The 25421-nt window shown below is 41.7% G+C and overlaps 1 protein-coding gene across 1 annotated transcript in view; it reads right to left on the bottom strand.

Moving 5' to 3' along the window:
• Window positions 1-794: 794 nt before the first annotated feature.
• Window positions 795-25421, bottom strand: part of LOC119654035 — a 66287-nt gene continuing 41660 nt past the window's right edge. Inside the window, exons 8-9 of the mRNA XM_038059198.1 lie at window positions 1377-1573; window positions 795-1313 (exon numbers count right to left, since the gene is read on the bottom strand). Of these exons, the coding sequence (XP_037915126.1) occupies window positions 941-1313; window positions 1377-1573 (570 nt within the window). The 3' untranslated portion in view covers window positions 795-940. The remainder of the gene's footprint in view (window positions 1314-1376; window positions 1574-25421) is intronic.

Here is a 25421-nt window from a genome sequence, read left to right as displayed (position 1 = left end):
TCAACTCTACCCCGGAGAGTTTTCTTCCGGATATGGTTAGCCAATTCATTTCGGGGATGGTTGCATCCATTGATTTGTCTGAAGAGTTTGTGTTTCCACTACTCTGGCCTGTTGTAAGGGTTGGAATTCTATCTTACCCTGAGATGTGCAAGGGTTTAGGTGCGCTTCGTTTCTCTCGACGGTGGTTTATTTGATTCTCGCTAATTTCCCTATGTCGCTGCTCATGTTCTTTATTCTTTATTTTGTGTTTTTATTCGTTCAGCATAGCAGTAATTGATCGTGCACATGTCCAGTGACCGTGACAGACACACAGGGCTCGTTACTCTTGAAGCGTGACAAGCCTCTCAACGACAACAAGGTGCTAATCACAAAAGTGACTTTCCTTAAATAGCGCAAGAGTAGTAAAAAACATAAGTGACTATTCTGGTATTTTCAAAAACCTCCCTACCACTCGAGACGCTTTGGGTTGCAATTCCAGAAACCGGAAAGATTTTCCAAAATATTCTGTTTAATTCCTCAATTGTTGGAATGTATCCGATGCTAGCTTGTCCCCATTGGTGGCCTAAAAGTTTAGCATATTTCTGTCTTCACATCTGGACTATCTAGTTGATCTTATTGGGATGGTTCTGGTCATCTGGATTCCAGTAAATAGTATTTTTGTCTCATTTGGAACATGGTATACAGACGATAGAAAAACATCAAATTTGGTTTCAGCTTTAAGCCCAAAGTACTGAAAATAATATGATTGTTATATTTTTCTTCAGATAAAATGTTTTATTTAAAATTCTTCAAGGAACGGAAAAATAGTAAGTACATGTCTCTCAAGATGTTTATCAATACGCAATGAGTATGCACGTAGATATTCTCATTTTGGCAAACAATTATTTAATAATTGTGTCCTATCATGCTAAAAACATATATAAATCTTTTTGAATTGTATTCAAGCATATTTTAAAATAGTTTGTGCCTGCTCGATTCCTGACAAAAAAGCGCCATGTGCAGTGGAAAAGTATTTACTGTGACAAGCTTCACCGGCAAACAGCAAAATTGGACGTGCATCTTTACACTGAGAGTCACTTTGGGTCGAGCTATCACTTTTGGTCGCTATTCCATTTTTCATAGCTAAACCGTTCGTTGCATTTTCACTTATAGCTAAATTGTTAAAAGTTTGCAGTAGATCTGATGACCTTATTCGCAAATCATTAGTTGTGATAGGCGTTGACAAAGTAGCACCACTATAACCGCTTTCATCGCACTTAGTGCTTAAGTAACTGTAGCCGCCTCGGACAAATTCGTTGCTATTCCATCGGGAGCTAAAATTTAAGGATTAAATTAACTTTTTTTAACTGTATTAGCTATAAACACGTTAGTTTTACCATGCAAATTTCACTGGGAAAGGAACCTCTAGTTTTGTGAATTTACGCAAAAGTTCAACACAATCCTCAGCTATTTGCTCATCAGAACACTTTTCCATTTCTATAGCTCCGTAGCTTCCAACCCATCCTACAAGTGTATTCGGTGCCCCAGGATATAATATATCAAATCCAGTTAAGTAACGTGTCCACTTGGCGTTCTGGAAAATAAAAAGAAATAATATCAGTTAACTTGACCAGCCTTTGTTATTTATGTTTTTGTTAATTTGCAACAAATTTAAATTTAAAAAAAAATGTTTTTTCCTAATTTTATTTAGATTACTCCTAAGAGAAAATGCCCTCTTTCTCAATCTTTATTACAATCGGTATATTTTAAAAGAAAATATCATCTTATTCTGAGTGAAATTATGCGGTGTTTCCAACGATTAATTAATTGAAATAATAAAAACTTGTTGTTTCTTCATCAGTGCTAACAAGTTGCACTGATGAAGGGAACAAGTGGTTCCCGAAATATCGGTAATTGCAAGAATAAATATCTACACCAATGAAAAAGAAACAACAAGTTTTTATTATTTCAATCATCTTATTTCCGGTTTTCAAGACTATGGATCCCAAAGTGAATACCGCCGGTGTTAATCCATTATATGCAACCTATACTGGTTAAATATGGGAGCGACCAACTACTCCAAGCGGTTCATCAACTGGTGCTCACAGTGTGGGACAGAGAATCAATGAATGACAATTGGAAACGTGGCATTATCTGTCCCATACATAAGCAAGCCGGGGAACCGGAAGCTAAGCGCTTCAGGCATGAAAGGTTTTGTGTATTTCTTTTATAGGCATATTTAAGTGGGCATTTGTCCCATTTGTGCCTAGCTCGTTATGCTTTTGCATTCAGTTCGTCCAACCATGCACTATGCTGACATTCAAAGCCTTAGAATCCAAAAAATTTGCAGAAAAGTTTTCACTTTGACCCAATATAAATTTGTTAGACTTTCACCAAACTTGGTAGACCTTATTACTGCAAAAATTGATTATTCTTACCTAAAGTTAAGGGGAGTTCCAGTCAATTTCTAGAAAATATACTTGCAATAAATATTATTAACTTTATTTAAGCAAGTTTTGAGGCCAAGGTACCATGTGTATGGATCACCACATTTCTTTGATATTTAAGTTAGGCAGTTTCTAAGAACGGGTCCTTGAAGTAACTGATCTTTTTCGGACCCCCGTACACCCTTTGCAACTAATGTCACAACTAATATCAGTTTCGCAAAATACTAATCGAGCCCATACATTTAAACGCCACATGAGTGTACCTGGTGAAAAAAAAATCGTACACCTCCTTTTGCATGTATGGGGACCCCCGCTTAAATCAACGTGGAAGTATATTACTCACTGCATGCAGTAGGATTCAGATAAATATACAGACAGACGGACAGCTAGACAGTAAACCAATTTAAATAAGGCTTTGTTTTACACAAGCACTCATAGAGGTACCACGTTGCTGAGTACCATCCACAAGATATTCTCCGATATCTTACTATCCCGTACAACCCCATATGCTCAGAACATCATAGATCCCACTTCAGGCGAATGAGCAAGTGATCAGATTTTCTCTGTGCTGCTGCAGTGATGAAAAAAATGTTGGAATAGGACAATCAGTTGCACTACCTTTCCGATTTCAAGACCGTCTATAATAGCATAGCCAGGGAAAAACTGTACACGGCCATGAGACAATTTAGTATCCCGACGAAATTGATAATACTGAGTAGGCTGACCCTGACCAATGGCGAGGCCAGATAAAAGCAGCATAATTACTGTCGAGACCATTCACCATCAATAACGGTCTAAGACAGGGGTATAGGTGTTAATGCAAGAGGCACCAAGTCCACCCAACTACTGGCCTATGCTGACGATATTGACATTATGGGAAGAACAACCAACGGATGTACGATCTCCCTTCATCGTGAGCGAGCAGGCGGTGCGAGATTTTGGGCTGCACATTAATGGAGGAAAGACGAAGGCGACTTCGGAGACTTGAGTTCTTAAGAAAAACCGCATTGACCGCATTTGACACAAGAATCCTGGTAGGAATTTTTGGCCCCCTACAAGAAGATGAACGGTTCCGTAGCCGATATAACCATGAAATTTATGAAGATGTGGTAGATCCTGCTTGAGATGGAGCGGTGGCGATGACAGACAACATTTAGGAATATCGGATGGGTGATCCTCGACGCAACTGCGGAATGTCTGGACTTCCTTACTAAAGCAGGTCTTGACCGTATACCGGTTGTTGCGCATCACCGAGTGTCTTTTTCCATTATAGGCTTTACCCTCTTTTCGGCAGGAGTGAGGACGAATGTCCTGCAGGAATAAAAAAAGTCCTTAGCATAAAGAATTTACGGCATCGCACTTTTCTTTGACAGTGCGATGGTCGGGGTAGTTGAGTGTTAGTCACTCGAATTCTTTACTGCAGGTTCGAATCTCGATTCGTCATGGTTGTTTGCATTCGTCATTGGGTTCTCCGGCTGCCGTGGGCTTACCACTTGCACACCATTCAATGTAATGATAAAGAAACTGAAGCACAGTCTCATTTATAATCAAATAGGAAAAAAATAATAATAAACCCTTTCTATTTTCGTAAAATACCGGCATTAACTACACTACCCTAGTGCTTGTCGGATACACTGTTATGCCGGCTAGCAATTTTTATACATTGCTAGATATTTTACTTTAACATCATGACAAAAGATGTCTGGCCTATAAATCTCTAATGGCATGTCAAAGATCACACATGTAAGTCTGTAACATTGGATGAAGCCACTCTGTTGTGGCGTTCTCAGTGCTCTTCAAGTTGTTACATACGAAATTTGGTTGCTAGTATCTTAAAAATTAGTAACTATTATAAAATCAAGAATATTTTTATTGTTGTCATTGACCTGCATCCCAAGAAATCTATACTTCTCTACTAATTTACGACACGTATTTCAAAGGCAGTGGATACTATGGCATGATATAGCTACTAATGCAATTGATGTCATATCTCAATAAGATATATAGTCACTATCGCCTTTTAATTAATATATGTATATCCGCTCCCTTATAGCACAGAGAGAACATTGACGCTGAACAGCCCCACATTGATGCAGATATGGCAGCATCAAGAAAACTAAATACAGGAGGAGTAGTAATCAAGTATCTAGGGGACACCGGATGTCATTGCGTATTCGTGGGGTAGGGAAGAGGCAGCTAACTGGCCCGTGGCCCTTAGGGTTCATGAATTGGTATGTCGGATTGTCGATGGCTCCATCTCATGCGCCAAGCCATAAATAGCTGTCCAATGCCATAAGCTCGCAACCATGTGGCCGCACACCAATTCACTGCTTCACATGCACTCACAAAAAACCTAATCCGTGGAATTTTTCTCGCGTACTTACTTATTGTTAGAAGTAACCATGCTGAGACAATTCTGTTCCAAGGACCTTGTTGCGGTCAACTTACAATACCAGGTTAATAGTGAGAGGAGAAACGTCATAGTTGCCTCTGCGTACTTACCCTATGATTCTTTGTGCCCTCCGCCGACGCAAGAACTTTTAATAGCTCAGCATATTTGTTGGAGCAGTAGCAAATCCAATCATAGAGTAGAGCAGCTGTTTGATTTTATCATTTCAGCCGGTCTGACGAGCACAAACGGAGGGTGCGCCCCTACGTTCGTGGGGCCAAGAAGAAGTGAAGTAATTGACCTAACAATCTGGACTTCAAAGTTGTTAGAGGTGATTAGAAACTAGCGAGTGCTAGATGAAGTCTCACTCTTAGATCTCTGTTACTTAGAATTTAGTCTAACTATTCCAGGCGAACAGCCTGTAATGCAAAGACGGAATCCTAGGAAAACTAATTGGACGAAGTTCAATGAACTCCTTGGCGACAAAGTTGAGCTCCCTAGGCGACTAAGGACTCCTTTGGCGATAGAAGATCAATTGAAAACTCTGAATCGCACACTTTTAGAGTGCTTTCAAGAGGCTTGTCCTATTTCTCGAGGCCAACGTGGGAAAACGGTTCGATGGTGGAACCGAGAATTGTAGAGACTCAAGAAATCAATCAAACGACTTCTAGATCCTGCTTGCAAATGCAATAAAGATGAAGACTAGCTAAACTTCCGGAACTCACAGAGTGAATATAAGAGGCTCGTAAAACTTTCGAAAGGAGACTCTTTTAGAGCATACTGTGAGGAACTGGCAGGTGAGAGGGAGACTTCCAGGCTGTGCAGAATCCTTAATAAAGATGAGTCGGCCAAGTTGGACTCTCTTAGAAAACCGGATGGTACTTGCACGAACTCCAGAGTTGAGTCTATACAGACTCTCTTGGAAGTACACCACCCGGGAGAACAGGCCTCAAAAGGGGGAAGAAGTGCATTGGCAGCTTCTGCAAACCCTTCAACACGATGGTGTTGCAAGGGAAATTGGAACACTGCGAGAGCGGCTGTTTCCAATAAAAAGGGGAGAGTTTTTTTTTTTAAATAGGGTAGATGAATGCATTTACGCACACAGGGTTGGACTCCCGATTCGGTACGTCGTCGGACTACCAACTAAACACCTCCCCATCGTCAGAGAGCTAGCCTGGAACCGTTTGTCACATTACTTCGGGCTAGTCCCCAAACTCTCCCACCTTGCGGAGCCTTCAAATTAGGGAATTCCTTTCACCAACGGGAGCGGAGAGGAGGAAGGGAACTGTCAGTTCAAGGAACCCCCTGCTATCCGGCTTCTCCACCGGTCGAGTTCTATCTTCTTAGCAACGAGAAGGGCCCGAACGTAATGGGCAACACGGTTCCACCTGTCAGCAGTCCTCAGCATCTCTTCGACAATGTTGTCTGGAGAGAGATCCCCTGTGTTTAAATAGAGCTGCTGACGAACCCCATCCCACCTTCCACAAGAAAAAAAAGTGTGGTGGGCGTCGTCCACAACTCCATTGCAAAACACACAATCCGAAGAACGCGCCTTTCCAATCTTGTGTAGGTAAGACTGAAAACCTCCATGCCCACTTAAAAATTGGGTAAGGAAATAGTCAGTCTCACCATGCTTCCGATTCAGCCACGCACATAAGTTGCCGATGAGCCGCGCAGTCCATCTACCTCTAGTTTCATTTTGCCAAGAGAGCTGCCACTCGTCTAGAGTGTGTTCCCGTTCTTCGGGAGCAACCACCTCCCTTGGCTCATCTCCCTTGCGTTTCTATATGGCCTGACGCTCCCTAGCAAGAAGGGCAACGGGGATAATTCCCGCGATCACCATCACGGCCGGTTCAGAGACAGTGCGGTACGCAGACGCCACCCGTAAAGCCCCCGTCTCTGTACTTGCGCGAGGCGTTTACGATATACCTCCTTTTTAAGAGCGCCAGCCCATACCTCTGCGCCGTAGAGCAGGACAGACTGCGTTGAGCTCACCAGGAGACGTCGCCTACTAGACGTAGGACCCCCAATGTTTGCCATTAGCCTACTTAACGCCAAAACTCCAGCCGCAGCCTTGTTCGCTGCTGCTTGCATTTGCTCAGAAAAACTCATCTTTGAGTCAAGAGTCAACTCGAGGTACTTTACCGCTGATTTTGACTCAAACATCGACTCGCCGAACGATATGGGACGCAGGGTCGGAATTCTCTTTTTAGTCAGGATGACTACTTCGGTTTTTTCCAGTGCAAGGTTGAAACCATGAGTAGTCATCCATCCGCTTACCCGTGGCATCAATATGCCGAGTCTGCTTTGCGCCTGTTCGACAGTGCGTCCAGCAACAAGCGCTGCGACATCATCTGCGTAGCCGACCAGGCGTGACTCTTCTGGCATGTCGAGTTTAAGCAGACTGTCATAGGTAGCGTTCCAGAGGTCCGGCCCTAGGATGGATCCCTGTGCTACCCCCGACGTGACCTCCATCCACCTTTGACCCTCTAGTGTTTCATAGAGCAGGGAGCGGTTTCTCAGATAGTCCCTCAAAATCCGTAAGAGATAGTTCGGCACGTTGAAGGTTTTGTCTAGTGTACCTAGAATGTCTTTCCATCTTACGGAATTGAAGGCGTTTCTGACGTTAAGCGTTACGAGGAGCACCACCCGTCGAGTTCGGCAACTATGTGCCTCTGCTCGTCGAACGGCGTCCACGACCTGCATGACAGCATCAATTGTCGATCTCCAGGGGAGGGGGGGAGTTGCTATACTATCATTTGAACACTTCGAAGCACCTGGCATGGATGTCATCTACCCAGCGATGCTAAAGGAGTGTATAGAGCACTTAGAGCAACTTCTAAAAAATATTTTACGAGGATGTCTTTCTCTGGGCTACGTGCCTTCCTCTTGACAGAAGGTGAAGATAGTTTTCATGCCAAAGCCTGGGAAAGATGACTATTCAAATCCAAAGAACTTCAGGCAAAGCAGCCTAATATAATTTTCGCTGAAATGTCTGGAGAGACTGGTTAAGCGTCACATTGGCGGGAAGGCGCTAAGGTCGCACCCCCTAAATGAAAACCAACATGCTTACTAACGTGGAAAGTCTTGTGAGTCTGCTCTTCATTCATTGGTTTGAAAGATAGAAGATGCAACTCTGAAGGGTGAGTACGCGATGGGGCAGTTCGTGCACATTAAAGGGGCTTTTGACTGTGCGCCCTTCCAAAAGCTCGATGATGCCGCCAGAGAATATGGTGTTGTCAAAAATTTAATAAAGTGAATTCACGCTACGCTAACGTAGCGATTTCTTTGCGCTGAAGTGGGTGTTGACCTAACAATAAGTGTGCTATCGCCACTTCTGTGGAGTATGCTGATCACCTCACTGCTATGCGAACTGCAAAATCTACCAATACACGTTCAAGCTTATGCAGATGATGAGCTGTGCTGGCTGTTGGTCGAGATCTCGAAATGGTGTGTAGAAATACACAACGCGCTGTTGATGTGATTGATAGTTGGTGTCTCAGGCATACGCTTTCAGTAAATCCAAATAAAACCACAATGGTATTATTTACAAAAAGGAGGAAACTGAATGGTCTTTGCCTTCCAGATATGAGGAGTACAACTCTTCAACTCTCCAAAGAAGTGAAATATATGAGAGTTTTTAAAAAAACAAAAAAGTTGACTGACGGTTTCGTCCAGGGCAGAGGCAACTCATCAGACGCTGCCTCACCTCTGCCCTGGGAGCAGGGTGACCGAAAGTAAGGACAGATGGTAATTGCGCCACTTAAATATAATCGCAAAAACGTTATGGGCACGAATTATATTCAGGTGAAATCTGTCATCAGTCCAAACCTACATCAGGCCGATGTAAATATTTTTTTTTTGTTGAGGATGTTGGGAGTCCTGATTTCGCACCCACTTAGTAGATTTGGATATATGTTGCCGTCATTAGGCCGATGTTTGCTTTTGCATCCGTAGTGTGCTGGATTAAGGTGAAACAGAAAAGTTTTCGCTGTGAACTAGCCACACTACAAAGAACTGTGGCTGGGTATCACCGGTGCCATGGGCACCACATCCGCGGTGCTTTGAGTTCATTACTCAATTTGCAGCCCTTGGATTTGTTTATTCAGAGCACTGCAATGAGAGCAGTTCATAGGCTAATTCGATTAGGTCTATGGGAAAACAATGGACGTGGGGGCACAGAGCATCGGGAGAGCCATTGGGAGAACTAAATCTAGTTTTGGCAATGCCTTCCGATTCTCAGATCCCCATGCGCCTGTTTTTTGTAGAAGATATGATGTTATCTTGAAACGGAGAGAAAAGTAGGACGAACCAGAAGAAGATATACTGACGTCTTCTACACAGATGGCTTAAAGACAGAACATGGTTCTGGAGCAGGAGTCTACCTATCGAATAAAAACGAGAAGTGGGCTTTTTCTTTGGGACAATACACAACGGTCTTTCAGGCTGAAGTGTATGCGATCCTAAGAGCGGCAACCTGGATGATTTACGAGCGGTTGAAGGGCAGACGCATCGCAATTTGTAGCAATAGTCAAGCTGCATTGAGCGCGTTGAGTAGTACTTTGATCACTTCAAAAATCGTCCAGGAATGTAGAAACCGATTTAATTCTGTTTCTGGATTCAATACGGTGGATTTATTCTGGGTACCTGGTCATTGTGGTGTAGAAGAAAATTAAATTTCGGATGCCTCGGGCTTCAGCTTTCCCCATGCCCGGACCGGAACCAGCAATTGAGATGTCGGTAGCATTGGCTAATGCTGCTACCAAAAACTGAGAACAAGCTTTCCATAATGACAGGTGGCAGAGCCTAAATGCTGCTAGACACACCAAACTTTTCCTGTTAGAACCAAACAAACGTACTGCAAAGTTTACCCTGTCGAAAAGCAGGAAGACTGCAGAAATATTGTGGGCATTCTGACTGGCCATAATTCACGAGGAATTATCCAAGATGGTATGTGTCCATCCTGTAATGAAAAAGAGAAATCCATGGAACATTTTCTATCTATTTTCTATGATATATGAGTGCGATACCAGGGAAGAAGATTTTCGCCAATTGGAAATCTAATGTAAAGTTAGGGCAATGGCTAAGGCTCAAAGTGTTAAGAAAGGGTTGAGCTAAGTGTAAGCTACGCTGAAGAACCAATAAGAATCTTGCCTTAAAAGCTATAATTTCATCATTAGTAAACCTACTACTTCAACCTAATCTTTTTGTCCATAGAGAAGTCGCCCGGAAACTCAATAGGAATTTGTAAAATATGCTGATTCGCAAGATTTGCTGAGAGGCTTCGATAAGGTATCAAGGTTAAAACTACGTAGAAAACTATACGTTTGCTCTGGCAGATTGAATTTTGAGATTAAAATAATGATACATATCATTCCAAGTATTTTGCCCTTCGCCAAAGGAAACTTAAGGACCGAGGTTATTCTATGTATAGGAAATATATGGCGACCGTAATATTTCCTATTTACCTAATGCTAGGGCAAACACTTGTTCTAATTAAAGCCAAATTATGATAATATTGTACATAACTTCGATTAGATATTTTCTGACGATTTTATTGATAGATATTTTCTAAAAACAGATTGATTTAGTCGTAAATCTTTACTGGTTTATCGATTGACTGCTGTGCCCGATAAATTGTTCTGAGGGTAGGCGTAAAGTTATTCTCTTGATTGTTTAATGTTTAGCGAAAATTATGGGTGCCTGTTTTCGAACATGAAAAGATATAATTAGAGAAGATTTCAAAAGGAAATATTTTTCATATAAATTCACATTTCTAGTATGTTAAAGGAAATGGAACCTTATTCAAGTCGAAATATATGTGTCTGCCTATAGACAATTGAGTAGGAAAAGTGTGTGAGCTATTAAGCATAATGCAAACGGTGAACATTCCGTATCTATAAAAGGAAGTATGTACAACTTTTTTCTGCAAAAAATTATTCTCAGATCTTATAATCAGATCGACCTATACAGGACGATAAATTTAGTTAAAATTAAGCCAATACGGTCAACATGGTTAATAGGTGAAACTGTGCAGCACATCCCGGAATCAATGAGTATTCCTAAGATGGTAAATAAAAGGTAATGCCACCTCGTGCGATGATACGACATTCACACACAAAGGTGCTTACCATGACACCCCTACATACCATCTAAGGGTTATTGTCGTCGGTTTTTGGCAACGCGGTTCAGCAACCTTCACGATTTCCCGAAAAGTTCCCCTCCTCCTCCACTCTTCTCCCCACGCAGTACTAGCGCAACCCACTCGTGCGCCATCCGAGAATGCTGGAATTCATTCCATAGCATAACCTGCAACGGAGTTGTTGTTCTTCCTTAATATGTAAGCTATTCACTACATTGTGTTTGAGATCACATGTCCATTGAACCCCTCCATATCCTGCAGCTAAGGTAGCATGAAGAATGCCACCAATAACGAGAAGAAAAAGTGTTGGTGATATAATCTAACCTTGGGGGACTTCGGTTCGGACCTCAAAATCCTCAGAGATTTTACTTCGATTCGGCAATTATAATTGTTGGTTTTTCCGAAATCCCCTCCTGCCTAGACCATTCCAGATACCCCCTGTTTTCGGCTTTACTCGGGGTGAATATGTTGATAATTTTCGTTTTGAGGAGCAGTACGTGTCGGCATGTTTAAGTGGTTTGCCATATCTTTCCGAAGAGTTGGAATTGCTCCTTCCACCTCTTCAGCTGCCCATCGTCGTGAATGAGAAGCCCACCGTTAACGCCCTCCACACGACTATCGAACAGCTTACGTCCGCCTGGAAACATTTCGTGAAGACTCAGTTTGGCTCACCAATGCAAAAGTGGAATTCATTTTATCACTATGGACACCGCGCTACACTGCTTATTACGGAGCTCTCACCCTCGTTGAAGACCACCAACAGAACTCTCAGCTCTTTAAATTCATCAATCCGTTCTCCACGCTTTTGCAATCAGTCAATCTTGTAAGTTTTGTTTCAGATGTGGCCGATAAATTCGTCCGCATCAGAGACAAAGGTACTTCTCTTGGCGGACCGGTTCTCATTAATATTTTGAAACGGGTTGCTTAAAAATGATGTGGTTTACGCAGCAAGAAAGTCTTTCCACTGAACGACGGCAGCCGAGGATGGCCCGTATTGACTTTAATGAACCAATGCTCCGCTCCCTAGCGAGCAGATGCGATCATATATGATGGTCTCTTTAGAGGCCGATGTCAGCGCCTCTCTTTTCGAACATACACAGCACAACTCCTAAATCTATGGCATTATTGATCGTAATGTGGCCAATTTTATTAAAAGTTCATTACCGGTCAATTGAAATCCAATTAACCTCTTAATAAGTCCTACCCTCTAACAGTACACCGTCGATGGTAAGACGCTAAAAACTAAAGAAATCCGTGAAAGCCTCTCCTGAATTGCGGGAAGTTCCTCAATAAACGCATCGTTTTCCACTATGGCGGATACCTTCGTTGACATGTAGCACTGCGCAAATATGATAACTTATACCGGAATTTTGCAGTCAGTTAGATATCACAACAGCACGCCTTGCATTATTCGACAATAACAATCCGAAACCCGATTCGCATCTGTTACCACTTGACGTACGGTGTCGGCCACGTGAAACGTCGTCCCCGTGCAGACTGGGGTCTGATCGCCCTGATTAGGCCTTTGAAGCATTCGCCTATTGCATCACGGCCGGTAAGCCAAAGTGAGTACAGCGTCTACCGGTGCCACCACAATGGAGGTTCTCCTCGGCCACTTGGTTTTGGTTTGGCCGAGAGGGTTGCCGCCCCGTCTTCCTCACCGTCACCTCTCAGCACCAGTGGAAACAACAGAAATCTACAAACTTCCCACAATTATTATTACAGTCGTCGAGACCGTGTTTCCCCATCACATGTCCGAGCAACGTATTGTCAGTGGCCATCATGCCGTTCAGATCACCCATCACGATCACAATGTCGCCTTTAGAACGTTAGTCCTGAGCTACAAGTAGTTTCTCATTGAATGCTCATCCCTCTCCACTTTATCGGAAGTTTCTGTTGGTGCATAGCACAGTACAATTGGACGGGGCTCCTTAACCTGAACCGAAATCTTACATTCAGAATACTGTCAAAACCGCCTCCCAGATCAAGAGAACGCTCTTTGCGTTAATGGAAAAGAACAACCCGACAGCGAATTCGCGTCTGCTACCACTTAGCTTTCCATAGTACAAAAACACAGAAGCAGAGGAATGTTCTCCAGAGTTATACGATCTTACTTCGTTATGGACCAGAATGTCAAGCTTATATGGTTGGAATTCTCGGTCGAATTGAAAAAAGCGAGTATTTTGAGAACTTTCGATGCTGTTAACGAGTGCCAGAAAATAATCATAGGTCATCCGAGTTGTCGTTGACGTTTCGGTAGTAATGAAGTTTCGAAATTTGCAAGTTACTAGCACACAAATTTCTATCCCTTTTACGGCAAGCGGAAAAGACTTTGAGTGTATTCAAACGCCCCAACTCAGAAGACTGACCTTTCATGCAAGATAAGAAGAAAATAAAAGATCCCATATAATGCAAAAAACAGGAATTATGGTTTTTGTGAATGATTTTTACTTCACTTACAAATTATCTTTGATCGGTATAATTAACGTTATCACCAATACGGCCACAAACATACAGGCCCCAGAAAAATAGTCAGAAGGCTGGTTCAACGGTGAATGTCAGCTAGCAGCGGAACGGAGGAATGCCGTATTATTGCATTCTCAAAAGACGCGGGCACGCGTAGAGACTTATCACGAACTCCGTCGAGCAGAGAGCCGATTTCACACACGGGAAAAGGAAGCCTGGGAGAACCAACAAGTCTGTGAACTCAAAAAGTACAGGGAGCCTTATATACCTCGAGACAAAGAGAGAAATCTGATTACCAACAGGATGGGCATATTGGAGCGATGGGTTGAGTATTTTGATGAACTGCTGAACTACCAGAACATCGGCGGTGGAGGTCCCTCCAACTGAAGACGACGGACAAATACTACCACTACTAAGTATAGAAGAAACATTCCGTGCAATTCACCGGCTTAAAAGTCATGAGTTAAATATGGAGGTGACCAATTACACCAAATGGTGTATCAACTTATGCTCAAGGTGTGGGACAGCGAATCAATGTCTGACGACTGACAACGAGGCATTATTTGTCCCATACAAAAAGAGGGATATCGCACAGTGCAGCAATTATAGAGGTATTACGTTGCTGAGTACGATCTATAAGCTATCTTGCTAGGTCAGATAGCCCCATACGCCCAGAATATCATTGGCCCATATCAAAGAGGCTTCCTTATTAAGACAGGCCTAGACGGGATACCGGTTGTTGCGCCGTTGATGATGATGATGATGGAATAATTAAAAGCTCTATCACGCTTGAAATCGAAATCATCTTCCCACACAAAAGCCAGGCGAGAGAAAATTGGCACTGCCACTTACACTGCGGAGAGCGGTGATGTTTTGTATCATAATTTGATATCACATTACAAAACATTACCTATCACAGAAATAACATCACTATCAGTTTGGTAATGTTAGGTAATCCGATGTTGTTGTAATGTTCGGTAATGCTTGGATCGCGCTGGTTGATGGTAATTTGATATTACACTTTAAGGTGCGGTAATGCGGCAAACGTGCATTACATAGATTACCCACCAATCTTTAGCCACAAGACCCTTCAAAGGAACTGCACTTTGGAGCAGGCACATCTAACCGGGGAATACTAGCCAATCCCCCCCCCCCCAAATATCCAAATTCACTCCAAAAAATAGAAAAGTTGGAAGATTGTTTCTTTTAGAAATTTATGATCACGATTTTCACCTTTCACCTTAAGAGATGATAATTATGCGCGGCACAAATTCAGAGTACTTTTTTAGCTCAGAAATAAACATATATAGTTGACTAGACTAATCCTTAAATGATAACATGTTTTTCAGTAATTAATTGATAACGGTGGGTCACACCTGCCTGGAGATTTACAGTACTCATTTCAAATCATTTCGACTATCCTAGTATACAAATATTCTATTATAAAAAGCAAGTAATATATTGCTGATATATTCATTTGTTCAAATAATATAATTATACAAATAAATAATAAGGTGAAAAGTAAAACAAGGAGAGAGTTTGACCGAAGCACAAGTGATCAGCTATTACAGACAAGCAACGATGTTAAAAAGATTTTGTTTTCCGAAAAACCTTACGGTTTCTTGACGTTAATTACAATACAAATATATAATATGTCGAAGCTCATTTGTTCATTTCTAATATTATCCAAAGTCACTTTTATGTCTCCTTACTCAATGTTTACAGATTTTCAAATTGACTGCAAGAGGCTAATTTTATCACTTCCTATTATCAACACTCTAAAATAATGAACAGAGTAAAGAAACGTTTATCATAAACATGGCAACAAATTTGGTAACTGTCCTGTTTAAGATTCATGAACCTTTCTAATCAATTACTAGAATTCCACATTAATTACTTGATATTTTCCGGGGTCGTCTTAAAATGGCACATTTATTTATTCCGAGATAACTGCCTTCGGAAATTGAAAAAATTTCGCTGCCACGGTTGCGCCGTTTTGACCTTTCTATCTGTGCGAGCCCGAAAGCATTTGGCTATGCCCATTGCGTAAAAGATGCATTCAATGTGGATTATAAAAAAAAGTAAATTGCGAAGAGAAGCAAAGAATAGAAAGTTCATTTACATTTGCACCAAAAATAATCAAGTTCAAAAACATTTTAATTACTTTATCAATTTGCAGTAGGAATTAATATGATAACAACTCTGTATTGAAACCTTGAAAGTAACTCCGTGTTGTACGTTTAACGCTCGATTGAATGATTCAGCGTTACTATGTATATAACAAATTCCAATCCTGAAACCTGAATAACATGCAGAAGGCACGCTGCTGGAAGGACCTTATCCACAACATTAACAGATTGCCATAGGGTTTCGGGTATAAGCTAGTTAATAAAAAGTCGGTGCCCATCGATCACCCACCCCATCTGAGCCCATGCTGTCAATGAGAAGATCAGTATTAAGGAATGCCCACTCTTCACTATAAAAGAACTAATAGTGGCGGGCTTAAATATTGAGGGCAAAAAAGCACCAGGACCGGATGGAATTCCCAGGGAAGTGTTGAAACTCGTATGCAAAATATCATACAAGCCGAACTTGCCATTCAGTACATTTAACGCATTTTTAGCAGCGGGTGTTTTTCCCTTCCGCTGGAAGGCTGCGAGATTTGTGCTGATAAGCAAACGCAAAGGCGACTTCGAGTCGCCGTCAACATGTCGTCCGCTTAGTATGTTGTATACAGAGGGGAAACTGGTTGAGAAGCTCATCAAGCCAAGACTGACTGACCCAATACGTGCTGCGGGAGACCACTCAGCGGGTCCAAGCGGTGAAACTGGCTGAATCATACAGTTGCCACTGTTCGCGAGTGGTGCTCCCTGTGACCCTTGACGTAAGCAACGCCTTCAATTCTGCGAGGTGGCGCCACATGCTTGAGGCACGGGAAAATCGTTTCCATACTCCAGGCTGCCTATTGCGGATATTGATGGACTATTTACAGGACCGTGCCCTGTTCTACAAGACTTGGGAAGGACTGCGCGGAATAAAGGTCACATCGGGGCGGCTCAGGGATCTTACCCCGGACCTTTGGAACGTCTTGCAACATAGTCTTCTACGACTCGAGATGCCTGATGAATTGCATCTGGTTGGATATGCGGATAATGTTGCGGCACTAATTACCGCACGTACGGTTGAGCTAGCTCAGCGCACAATGGGAATGGTGATGCTGCGAGAAAGCAGCTGGATGGCTTAAGTTATATTCTCGCTAGCTCTGGAGAAAACCGAAATCGTTGTACTGACCAGGGAGAGAATTCCCAGAGTCCTTCAACTTCAGGTTGATGAAACCATAGTCTTCTCGAAGCCTGCGGTGAAATACCTTGGCATCATGATAGACACAAAAATAAGCTTCTTCAAGCAGATTCGCAACATCGCAGACAAGGCTGCGGTCAGAATATTTGCGATTTACTAGCTGATGTCCAATGTCGAAGGTTCCTTATCCAGCAGGCAACGCGTGCTGATGAGTGCTGTTTATTCTGCCCTTCTTTACGGTTCCGAAATATAGACTGACTCCCTTAGTAAGCAAGCGCCTACCGGAAGAACAGCGACGAGAAGCTAGAGTTGTGTCCTCTATCGTATCCTCTCGGAGAAAGCAGTAATGGTAATAGCAGGAGTCATTCCGATCGCTCCCCATGCTGCCAAGCGAAGGTTACTACACTTCAGAAAAGGTGCGGGAAATAAGAACGAAGTCGCTTGTGAAGGAAGAGCTCGTTCTCTCTGCGCATGACAGGAATCTTGGGAAAGAGAATCGAGGGGTAAATGAACTGCGCCTCTCATCAAAGACGTGATTCAATCGAAAGCACGGTGGGGATTTTTGCCTAACCCAGCTACTCACCGGGCATGAGTATTTTCAAACCTACCTTCACCCAATCGGCAAATCACGCTTGCCCGATTACATTTATTGCAAGGATGCGGTGGATGATTCCTGCCACACCTTATTCGTGAGGTGGGAGGGCCACAGTTGAGGCCATGCTGCTGAGCGAAGACACGTGGAGCCGAGTGGCACGTTATACTCGAGGTATTCTTAAGGTGAAAAAAGGGAAGAGGGAGAGAAGAGATGCTAGGCTAGCTTAAGCTCCCAGAATCCACTGGGTTTTGTTCCTATGCTGAATAGGCCTGGCTTGAGGTAATGTACTAAATAATTTCGGGTTAGAGTTCTACACGCTCCACGGGGTGTTTTAGCCCGTAATCTGTCTAAGACAAGAGTCCGGCACTTTGTACTTAAATGCATTTTCTGCATCTTTCTACCCAAAAACGAATCAAAATACCGGAAGCTGAAACCGAAACGTCCAGCTTGCGGTATTTCTTGATATATGTATTTCCAAACTCCAATTCCGTAGTTCATATGCGTTCATCAATTCAAGTGAAACATACATTTTTTATCTTCTATAATTTTGTTATAAAACTTCCAAACTTGCCAGAATTATGCACTATATTATTGTTTATGATGATATCAAATTTTGCACTTCCAGGATGAGCTTAACTTTATTTGAGCAAATATCGGAATAGGATGTATTTTGAAAGTTGGATTTCGTATAGATTGGCCCATTGAGAATATTATCTGATTTTTCGGTTCCCTATGTTTCACCCAATATGGAAAATATCATTGCTTAAGCTTTTTTATTTGATACTCCACATAACCATATTCTGTGAAAATAAAATTACACCAGCCTTTTGTATGTATGGGGACCCTTAAACTCAGGGCAAAACGATGCCACCCATTGTATGTACAGGGATTCATGGACCACAGGTTCCCATCAAATTCCATGACAATTGGTTGAGCCGTTTCCGAGTAAATCGGGTGTGACAGCCAGACAAACGGATAGACAGATATTGAATCAATTCTAATAAGGTTTTGTTTTACATCGAGAAAGTAAGGTCACTGCCTTAGAGAATAGGAACAATAATGCCTTCTTTGGTGGAATGTAGCACTTTTCACAATTATTAATGAAAGTTATGGTTAAAGACAAATGGTGTACTACTGCTTAGTATTCACCGGAAGAAAGTTGGGAAATTCAAGCAGAAGAACGGCGAGCAAATCAGAACAGAACAGTAAAAGAAGCCCAGGTGCATAGCAATATATAGTATGAAGCATATTCCCGAGTTTGGTCAAAAACGTACTACTACTGACGTAGTTACAATAACTCAAAGTTGTCTCTTCCGTGTAGATTTACTGTAATCCAAAACACTAGATGTCAATATCGCTTTAAAGTGAATAAACTGACATAATAAATGCAATAATTCTGGAATTATTTTGCACTCAAATATACATACTTACACAGGAAACACACAAAACTTTTCATACCTTCCCGATTTTCGGCTTGTTCTATGTACAAATAGTTTAAAATAGTGACGATAATAATTTTAATTATAGGAAAGTTTGTATGAATCAACAAGAAAAAAAGAAAAAAAAATTTATTTAACAGCTGTCGAATATCGAGTTAAATGAAGTCATCTAACTCAGTTTCAATTCATTACACTCTATTTTGTTTTTGTTTTCCTGTCAATTGATAAAAGTGGGAAAAAGTGTTATATTATTTACATTTAATCTATTCCAATTAGTTAAACCGATTATTTTTTATGGTTTCATGAATGATTCGATTATGTGACAGACCTACAGACACAATTTTTTGGACATAAGATAATATTATCATTCTTTTGTGAACTAACCTTGGACATATTGTAGGAAAGGGGAGTTCACTTTTTTAACAACAAATTGTTGATAGTGTTGATAATTAAATTTGTAGTTATAGCAACTAACCATTCAAAAAAACGCGCAGCAATATTGTCAAAAAAAAAATTATCATCGTCCCAGATGATAACATTCACCTTAGAAAAGATCGTTCGTGATGATTTATTATGAGAATGGTTATTAGGTTAGGTTAAGGTTATGCTCCGCTGAAATGCGTTTTGTATTTTGATGTAAATATCTTCAAATAAAGCTTGTTTTATATAAAAACAACACACCACCGACCAACACGAAATTACTTAGAATCAATCCATTATTTGTAAATTTATATTATACGGCATGACATCAAATGATATTCTGATGAAATCGCCTCGTGAATCAAAACGAGAAAATCTTCTTCTCGAGAATCTCGCAATGGATTTGTTTGATGTACGCTGTGTCTGTTAAGTTCCGCTAAATGCAAGGTGCGTTCACAAAGCAGCAGCTTTTGGCGTGCTATATACATAGAGTGATAGGGTTGGGAAGTTAACAATGTTGAAAGTATGAATCCGCTCTAGACCTTCTTTAGTAAAGAATTTTAAAAATCCCCGTTTATGGCCGAGGACACCAATGCGACATCACTAGCATAGCAGCTGTCTGGCGCCCTAGCCTACATCATTACCCCGGACAAGGTCTGGCACGTCTTCTTTTTCAACTATATATATTTCCCCTATAGCATTTCCGAACGTCTTCCCCCATACGGATTAGATGACCCACCCACTGCAACCTATTCAGCCAGATTTTATCCACAACCAAACTGTTGGTGCTGACTCCTGGATGTGCGTAACAAAAGGGACGCTGACATCAGCTTCGAAAGCGATTACCAACTGATGATCGCTTACATTTGCTTGCGTATTGCATCCGCCATTTCTCGCAAGGTTAGAGAGCTGTAAACCCCTATGTTCAACATCGACCGCTTGTATGACCAAGCTGACATTCGACAGTGGGAGGGCTATCTTACTGATCGAACGGCACCATCAAAAATACTCTTTTCTCGGATGCTACAAAGGTCGTCAACCACGTCAAGAGGGAACGTTGTAAAATCTGGCTGACTGCGGAATCATGGAAGGGGATTGATGAACGAAAGTGGTTAAAAGCTCTACTGACTGCTGCGAGTGATGGCGGCCGTGACGCGCTCGAACTCCGATATCGAGCAAAATCACGAGAAGTTCAGCGTAGTGCACGCAGTCACAAAAGCGAATTTGTTATGTCGCCGCAGATCGCATTGATTTCAGGAATGTATACCGCATCACGAAAGAGCTTGTGTATGGTCGCAATTCTTTCGATCGTTCTGTGAAGGACGTCAACGATCGACTTCTCATCCACGATGATGACCAACTGAAGAAATGGAAAGAACACTTCACCACGATTCTTAACCGTATCACATCCGGTGAAGTTCCTCCTCTTGTGCATGAAATGACTAATCATCGTAACCTGCGGATATGGACTGTTCCTCCAAGTAGAAGAGAAATAATTTCGACCATCAATGCACTCAAACGGATGTAAAGTCATTGGGCTTGACGGTCTTCCTACAGAGTCATCTTGGGAATCCGAGAACTTTCCCAGAAGGTGTGAGAAGGGGATGATCACCAAGATCTCAAAGAAAAGAACCCGCTTTGAATATGATAATTGGAGGGGTATCTGCCATATTCCAATAGTTTTTCCGCCGAGTGTGATCTGTTTCTGATATGCTTGGAGTGATGTCCTTTTGGCATGGGCCGATGATCTTGTAAGACAGCGGTAAATATCTTATAGATGGTACTCAACAATTGTATAATTGCTGCACTGAGTGATATCTCCTTTTTCATGTATAAGCCAGATAATATCAAAATCTTGAACATAGGTGAATGAACTGATTGATGTAATTGGTCGCCTCCATATCTAACCATTCCGCTATAATTCCATCATTTCCTAGCAATCCTTTTTAAACCAACGAATTGCACGGACCGCTTCATGTTTCATCGTTGGTGGTGACAGCATTTAGCTGATGTCTTCATTTAGCGTATCGTCTAACCTCACGACTTCGTATTATTATTCTATTAAAGGAAGTTGCTTGCATCCTTAAAGAGCCATTGTGCCCCTTTTACTGGTTATAATATACCTATTAACTAAAGTAAGCCAAGCAAGCCTATAGCCGTCAGGAATTTTAATGTATTCTCTACTTTCAAGTATTTCAACTTGGAATCTAGTATTAAGTATTATAGAAGGTGTCTCGACTTACTTTGCACAAGTGCCAGACACTGTCCCAGAACGTGTATGGAGGTTCCGAAAAACAGAACCTGCAGGCAGTGTTCGTAGTTATCCATCGCTTGCCCAGACGATAGTTTAATCGGCAGTGACCAGTGAGTATTCCCACTGTAATCCGAAGGTTCTTCTTGGTGAGGTTGAAAGAGCCCTTTATGCCTTTCGTATCCCCCAATAGGCACCCTGGACTGCTTTATTCCTGGTAAATTCGCCCAGCATAGTTCTCTCAGCCGTTCCTCTTCATTTCTTAATGGCAGAGGAGCCACGAATCCGTTTCCGATTTCAACAAAAGTTCTGGTCCGTGTAAAGGCGTCCTTGCTCCCTACATGCCCAGTTCGTCCACTGCCTCATTGCCTTCCAACCCAACATGGCCTGGAGTATCTAGACTTCATTGTGCGAATCGAGCGTGTATAGTTGTTCAAGGCATTCCCATACCTGTTTGGAGTACACCTGGTTGGACCTAAGTACCTTGATCGCCACTTGGCTGCCAGTCAGAACAGCGATGTTCTTCCCTCTATAATTCCTTTAGAGGTTGAAGGAGGCACGTTGGTCTATGGCGTATATATCTGCCTACAATATGCCAGTGTGCTTACGCATTGGCTCTAAATATATTTTGACAAATGATCCCGGCGCCTGCTCCCTCTGCTGTGAAAGATCCGCCAATGTACCAGGTAATCAGTTGCTGGTTTAAGCCATATATATGTTACGGCCACGCTCTCCCAGTTTGCCCTGCCACTGCAACGTGTTTCAAACTTCTTATCGATAGGACGATTTCGTAGACCTGTTGGTTTTCCCAAGTTTCTTTTTGTTTCAGTAAAATCGCTTGTCTGCTCAACAATATCACTTGCCTGTGTTCCATATCTGGGACTTGTAAATGCGGTTAGTCCCCTTTTGGTGTTTTGAAGAACTTTATCATTAATCGCTTCGATGTTTACTCTCACCTTATTGTTTGAGAGGATTTGAGGTAGCGATGTTATTCAAGCTTGGAGCACCATGCCAACGAGAGAGTGTTATATGTTATATGTTCTGACATTGTTTAAGGCTGAAGGGAGTACTCACTTTGGCTGAAAATAATCCAGTCTGGAGACACCCCCATCTGTTTGTGGATCTCTTTTCGCGCAAACTGGGTAACTCTAAAAACCATTTCATGTGACACTGCTAGTTGAATAATTGTATATAAGCTTAGAAACCGACGTATCATTACTCAACAACGACAATCAGTTAATATTTGACATTGACGGCCAACTCACTTGATGAACAAATTATTTAAAATAAGAACTTTTTAAGGACAACAGCCCATTGGACCGTTACCTAGACAGCCCTGAAAGGGACCTCCAATAATAATCGACGAAGTAGTGAAAGCTATTGAGAAAGGGAAATATCACAAACCAACTACAATATATACAACGAAGTCCTGCAAGCTCTCTCAGAAAACAATCCATAAGTCAAGGTATATTCTAAATATAAATACCTGGCTAAAGTCGATGGTCATAACAATTTCTAAAAACCCAGGAAGAAAATGTTGCGATTACAGTTTAGTCTAATCAGTCATGTATTGAAAATCTTTTTACGCATTATACGTGGCAAGATATATCACAAAATTGAAAAGCATATCGAAAAGTTCAGGATTTCACTAAGGACTACTAAAACAGTGTTCGATTTCGCAATATAAATTGAAATGTGTTTTTATGCACTATTGACCATGAATAGGCTTTTTATAAAGCTCATCTACTGGCTACATAAAGTGTCATTCGAAATTGAATAATGCCTTCAAATGACAATGGGACTTAATTCTACCTTACTCCTGCAGAACAGTTAGTGTTCAACACTGACTAAGGCATGTAGACACCTTATCGTGCACTCGTTTTAACCTCAACCATCAAATGGTCCTGGTCAAATATGAAAAATAAAGATAGAACTTTGAGACCGATATATAGAGATAATTTTTCCTGCATAGGGTTGAAAATCACAACCGAAATAGCTACGACGATGACCATAGGATCAAAGCTCTTACTGTACAAGACAATGATGTTACCAGTCTTCATGTATTTCTCGGAGACCTGGATTCTTGGCAAGAAAATTCCGGACTTTTCGCCGCGTTCGTGGGAAGAATCCTTCGAAGAATTTTTGACCGCATGCAAGAGGATGGACAATTCCGTAGATATAGGCAACGATGGAATATATGAGGGATACTATCACCGCTGTGGACAAAATCCGGCTCGATAGGTTGCAGTGGGCGGGTCACTTAATCCATATGGATGAGGATGATCCAGCCCGGAAAGCATTTATGTTAGAAAAAGAAGACTAGCCAGACCCTGCTTCAGATGGAGCACAATAGATTATTCCCAATCGCGGAAAAGGGAGGCAGTTTATCAGGGAGGCTATTGAGGAAAACAAATATTGTGTGGTTGTAACTTGACATAAAAAATGCCTTTAATTTGACTTGCTAGGCTGGATACAGCGACTCTGATGAGGGCCTTAAAGAATATCGAACAGCCTGTGGAGTAGCGGAAGGATTAGTCCTCCGCCTTTATTGGACCATAATGTACAATGGAGTGCTGACGTCAAAATATATGCGAAAGCATTAAGCAAATAAAGTCGTGAATGTAAAAAGTTGAGCTATCATTCGCAGAGCACAAAACAGAATTAATGCTGATCACCAAGCGCAGGAACGTCAATGATAATTAAAGTCGGAGACCAAATTATACATAGTCAGTCTTCTCTCAAATATTTCGGATCTGATCAAAAATCATCAAAAGTTGAATTTCAAGCAACATCCACAATATAAAACTACAAAGGTGTCTAGCATCATCTCGTTGATCGCTAGAATGCTACCAAATATAAAGGGCCAATACAGAGCCATTTCAAGAGTGATTACTTCGATGTTATTGTACACAGCACCTTTGTGGGCAACCGTACTGGGTAAATAGCGGAGAAGATTCCTATCAATGTCCTGGCAACTGAGGTCCTACAGATTCAAGAACTAAGATATAGTGATTCCAACGCTAGTTGGTGACACTCGGAAAGGAATCTATCACTGGTACAATGGCAGAAACGAATATTGATACCGATCGTCGAGAACTAAATTAATCGAAGGCATGGTGACGTAGGCTATAACTTCACTCAATTTTTAGGCAGAGATGGTCTGAAAAGCTTGCCATATTGTTCCCGCGGGGAGAGTAGATGGAGAAGGAAGTGATTTTAGTGGGTAAAAATATACGCCTGATAGGAGTCGGCGGTAGCTTTTGAAGCTTTCCACCTACCATAAAAAAGATAGATGGGCAGACAAACATTAAGTAGATTTTAGTAAAGTTTTGTTTGACATATTTCCTTAAAAAGTTGTTGGTCTTTTTCTTCTTCGCTTGAACGCAGGAAGAGTGCAGATCACCAATTGCAAAATTAAAAAAAAAATGGTGATTAAAAAATAAAATACAAGGGATTCGGAGCGGGAACTCTTTCATTGAGAAATCTTTGGAGCTGTGATTTATTCTAACTAACTCAAAAAAAAAAATCAATGCAGCAAAAAATGGACTAACTCACTTTCTTTCATTTTTTATAGATCTGAGGATTTTATAAGAAATACAATACTGTTTTCAAAAATAAAACTCCGCCATGCTATTAACATAGTATGCTGGTCCCAAGCCCAGGTAAAGGAGGAGGGTTTGAGGCAACGTACTCTGTACTATCCTCAGTAAAACAAAAATAAAATGCTGAGATCAGGGAAAGAGATAAATAGAGTATAGTTGGAGTTATTCTACTATGCTAAATCCTACCTGATCTCTCTTGGTGACAGGCCCCGCGACAGGTCGACCAAGAAAATGCATAGAATGTCATTACAAACATGATGATCGGATTAAGTCACAGGCCTCGGAGAAATGCTAGGGCGTCCACCTCAGTCGACGCGGCAGGACGGGCCCCGGTCCTGTCGAGAAATGGGCAAGGGTTCTTGACGCATGGACGGCGTCAGGACGTAAGCAA

The sequence above is a fragment of the Hermetia illucens genome, chromosome 4 (genome assembly GCF_905115235.1).
Source record: "Hermetia illucens chromosome 4, iHerIll2.2.curated.20191125, whole genome shotgun sequence".
NCBI classification, from domain to species: domain Eukaryota; kingdom Metazoa; phylum Arthropoda; class Insecta; order Diptera; family Stratiomyidae; genus Hermetia; species Hermetia illucens.
This window is presented reverse-complemented; position numbering and strand designations above follow the sequence as displayed.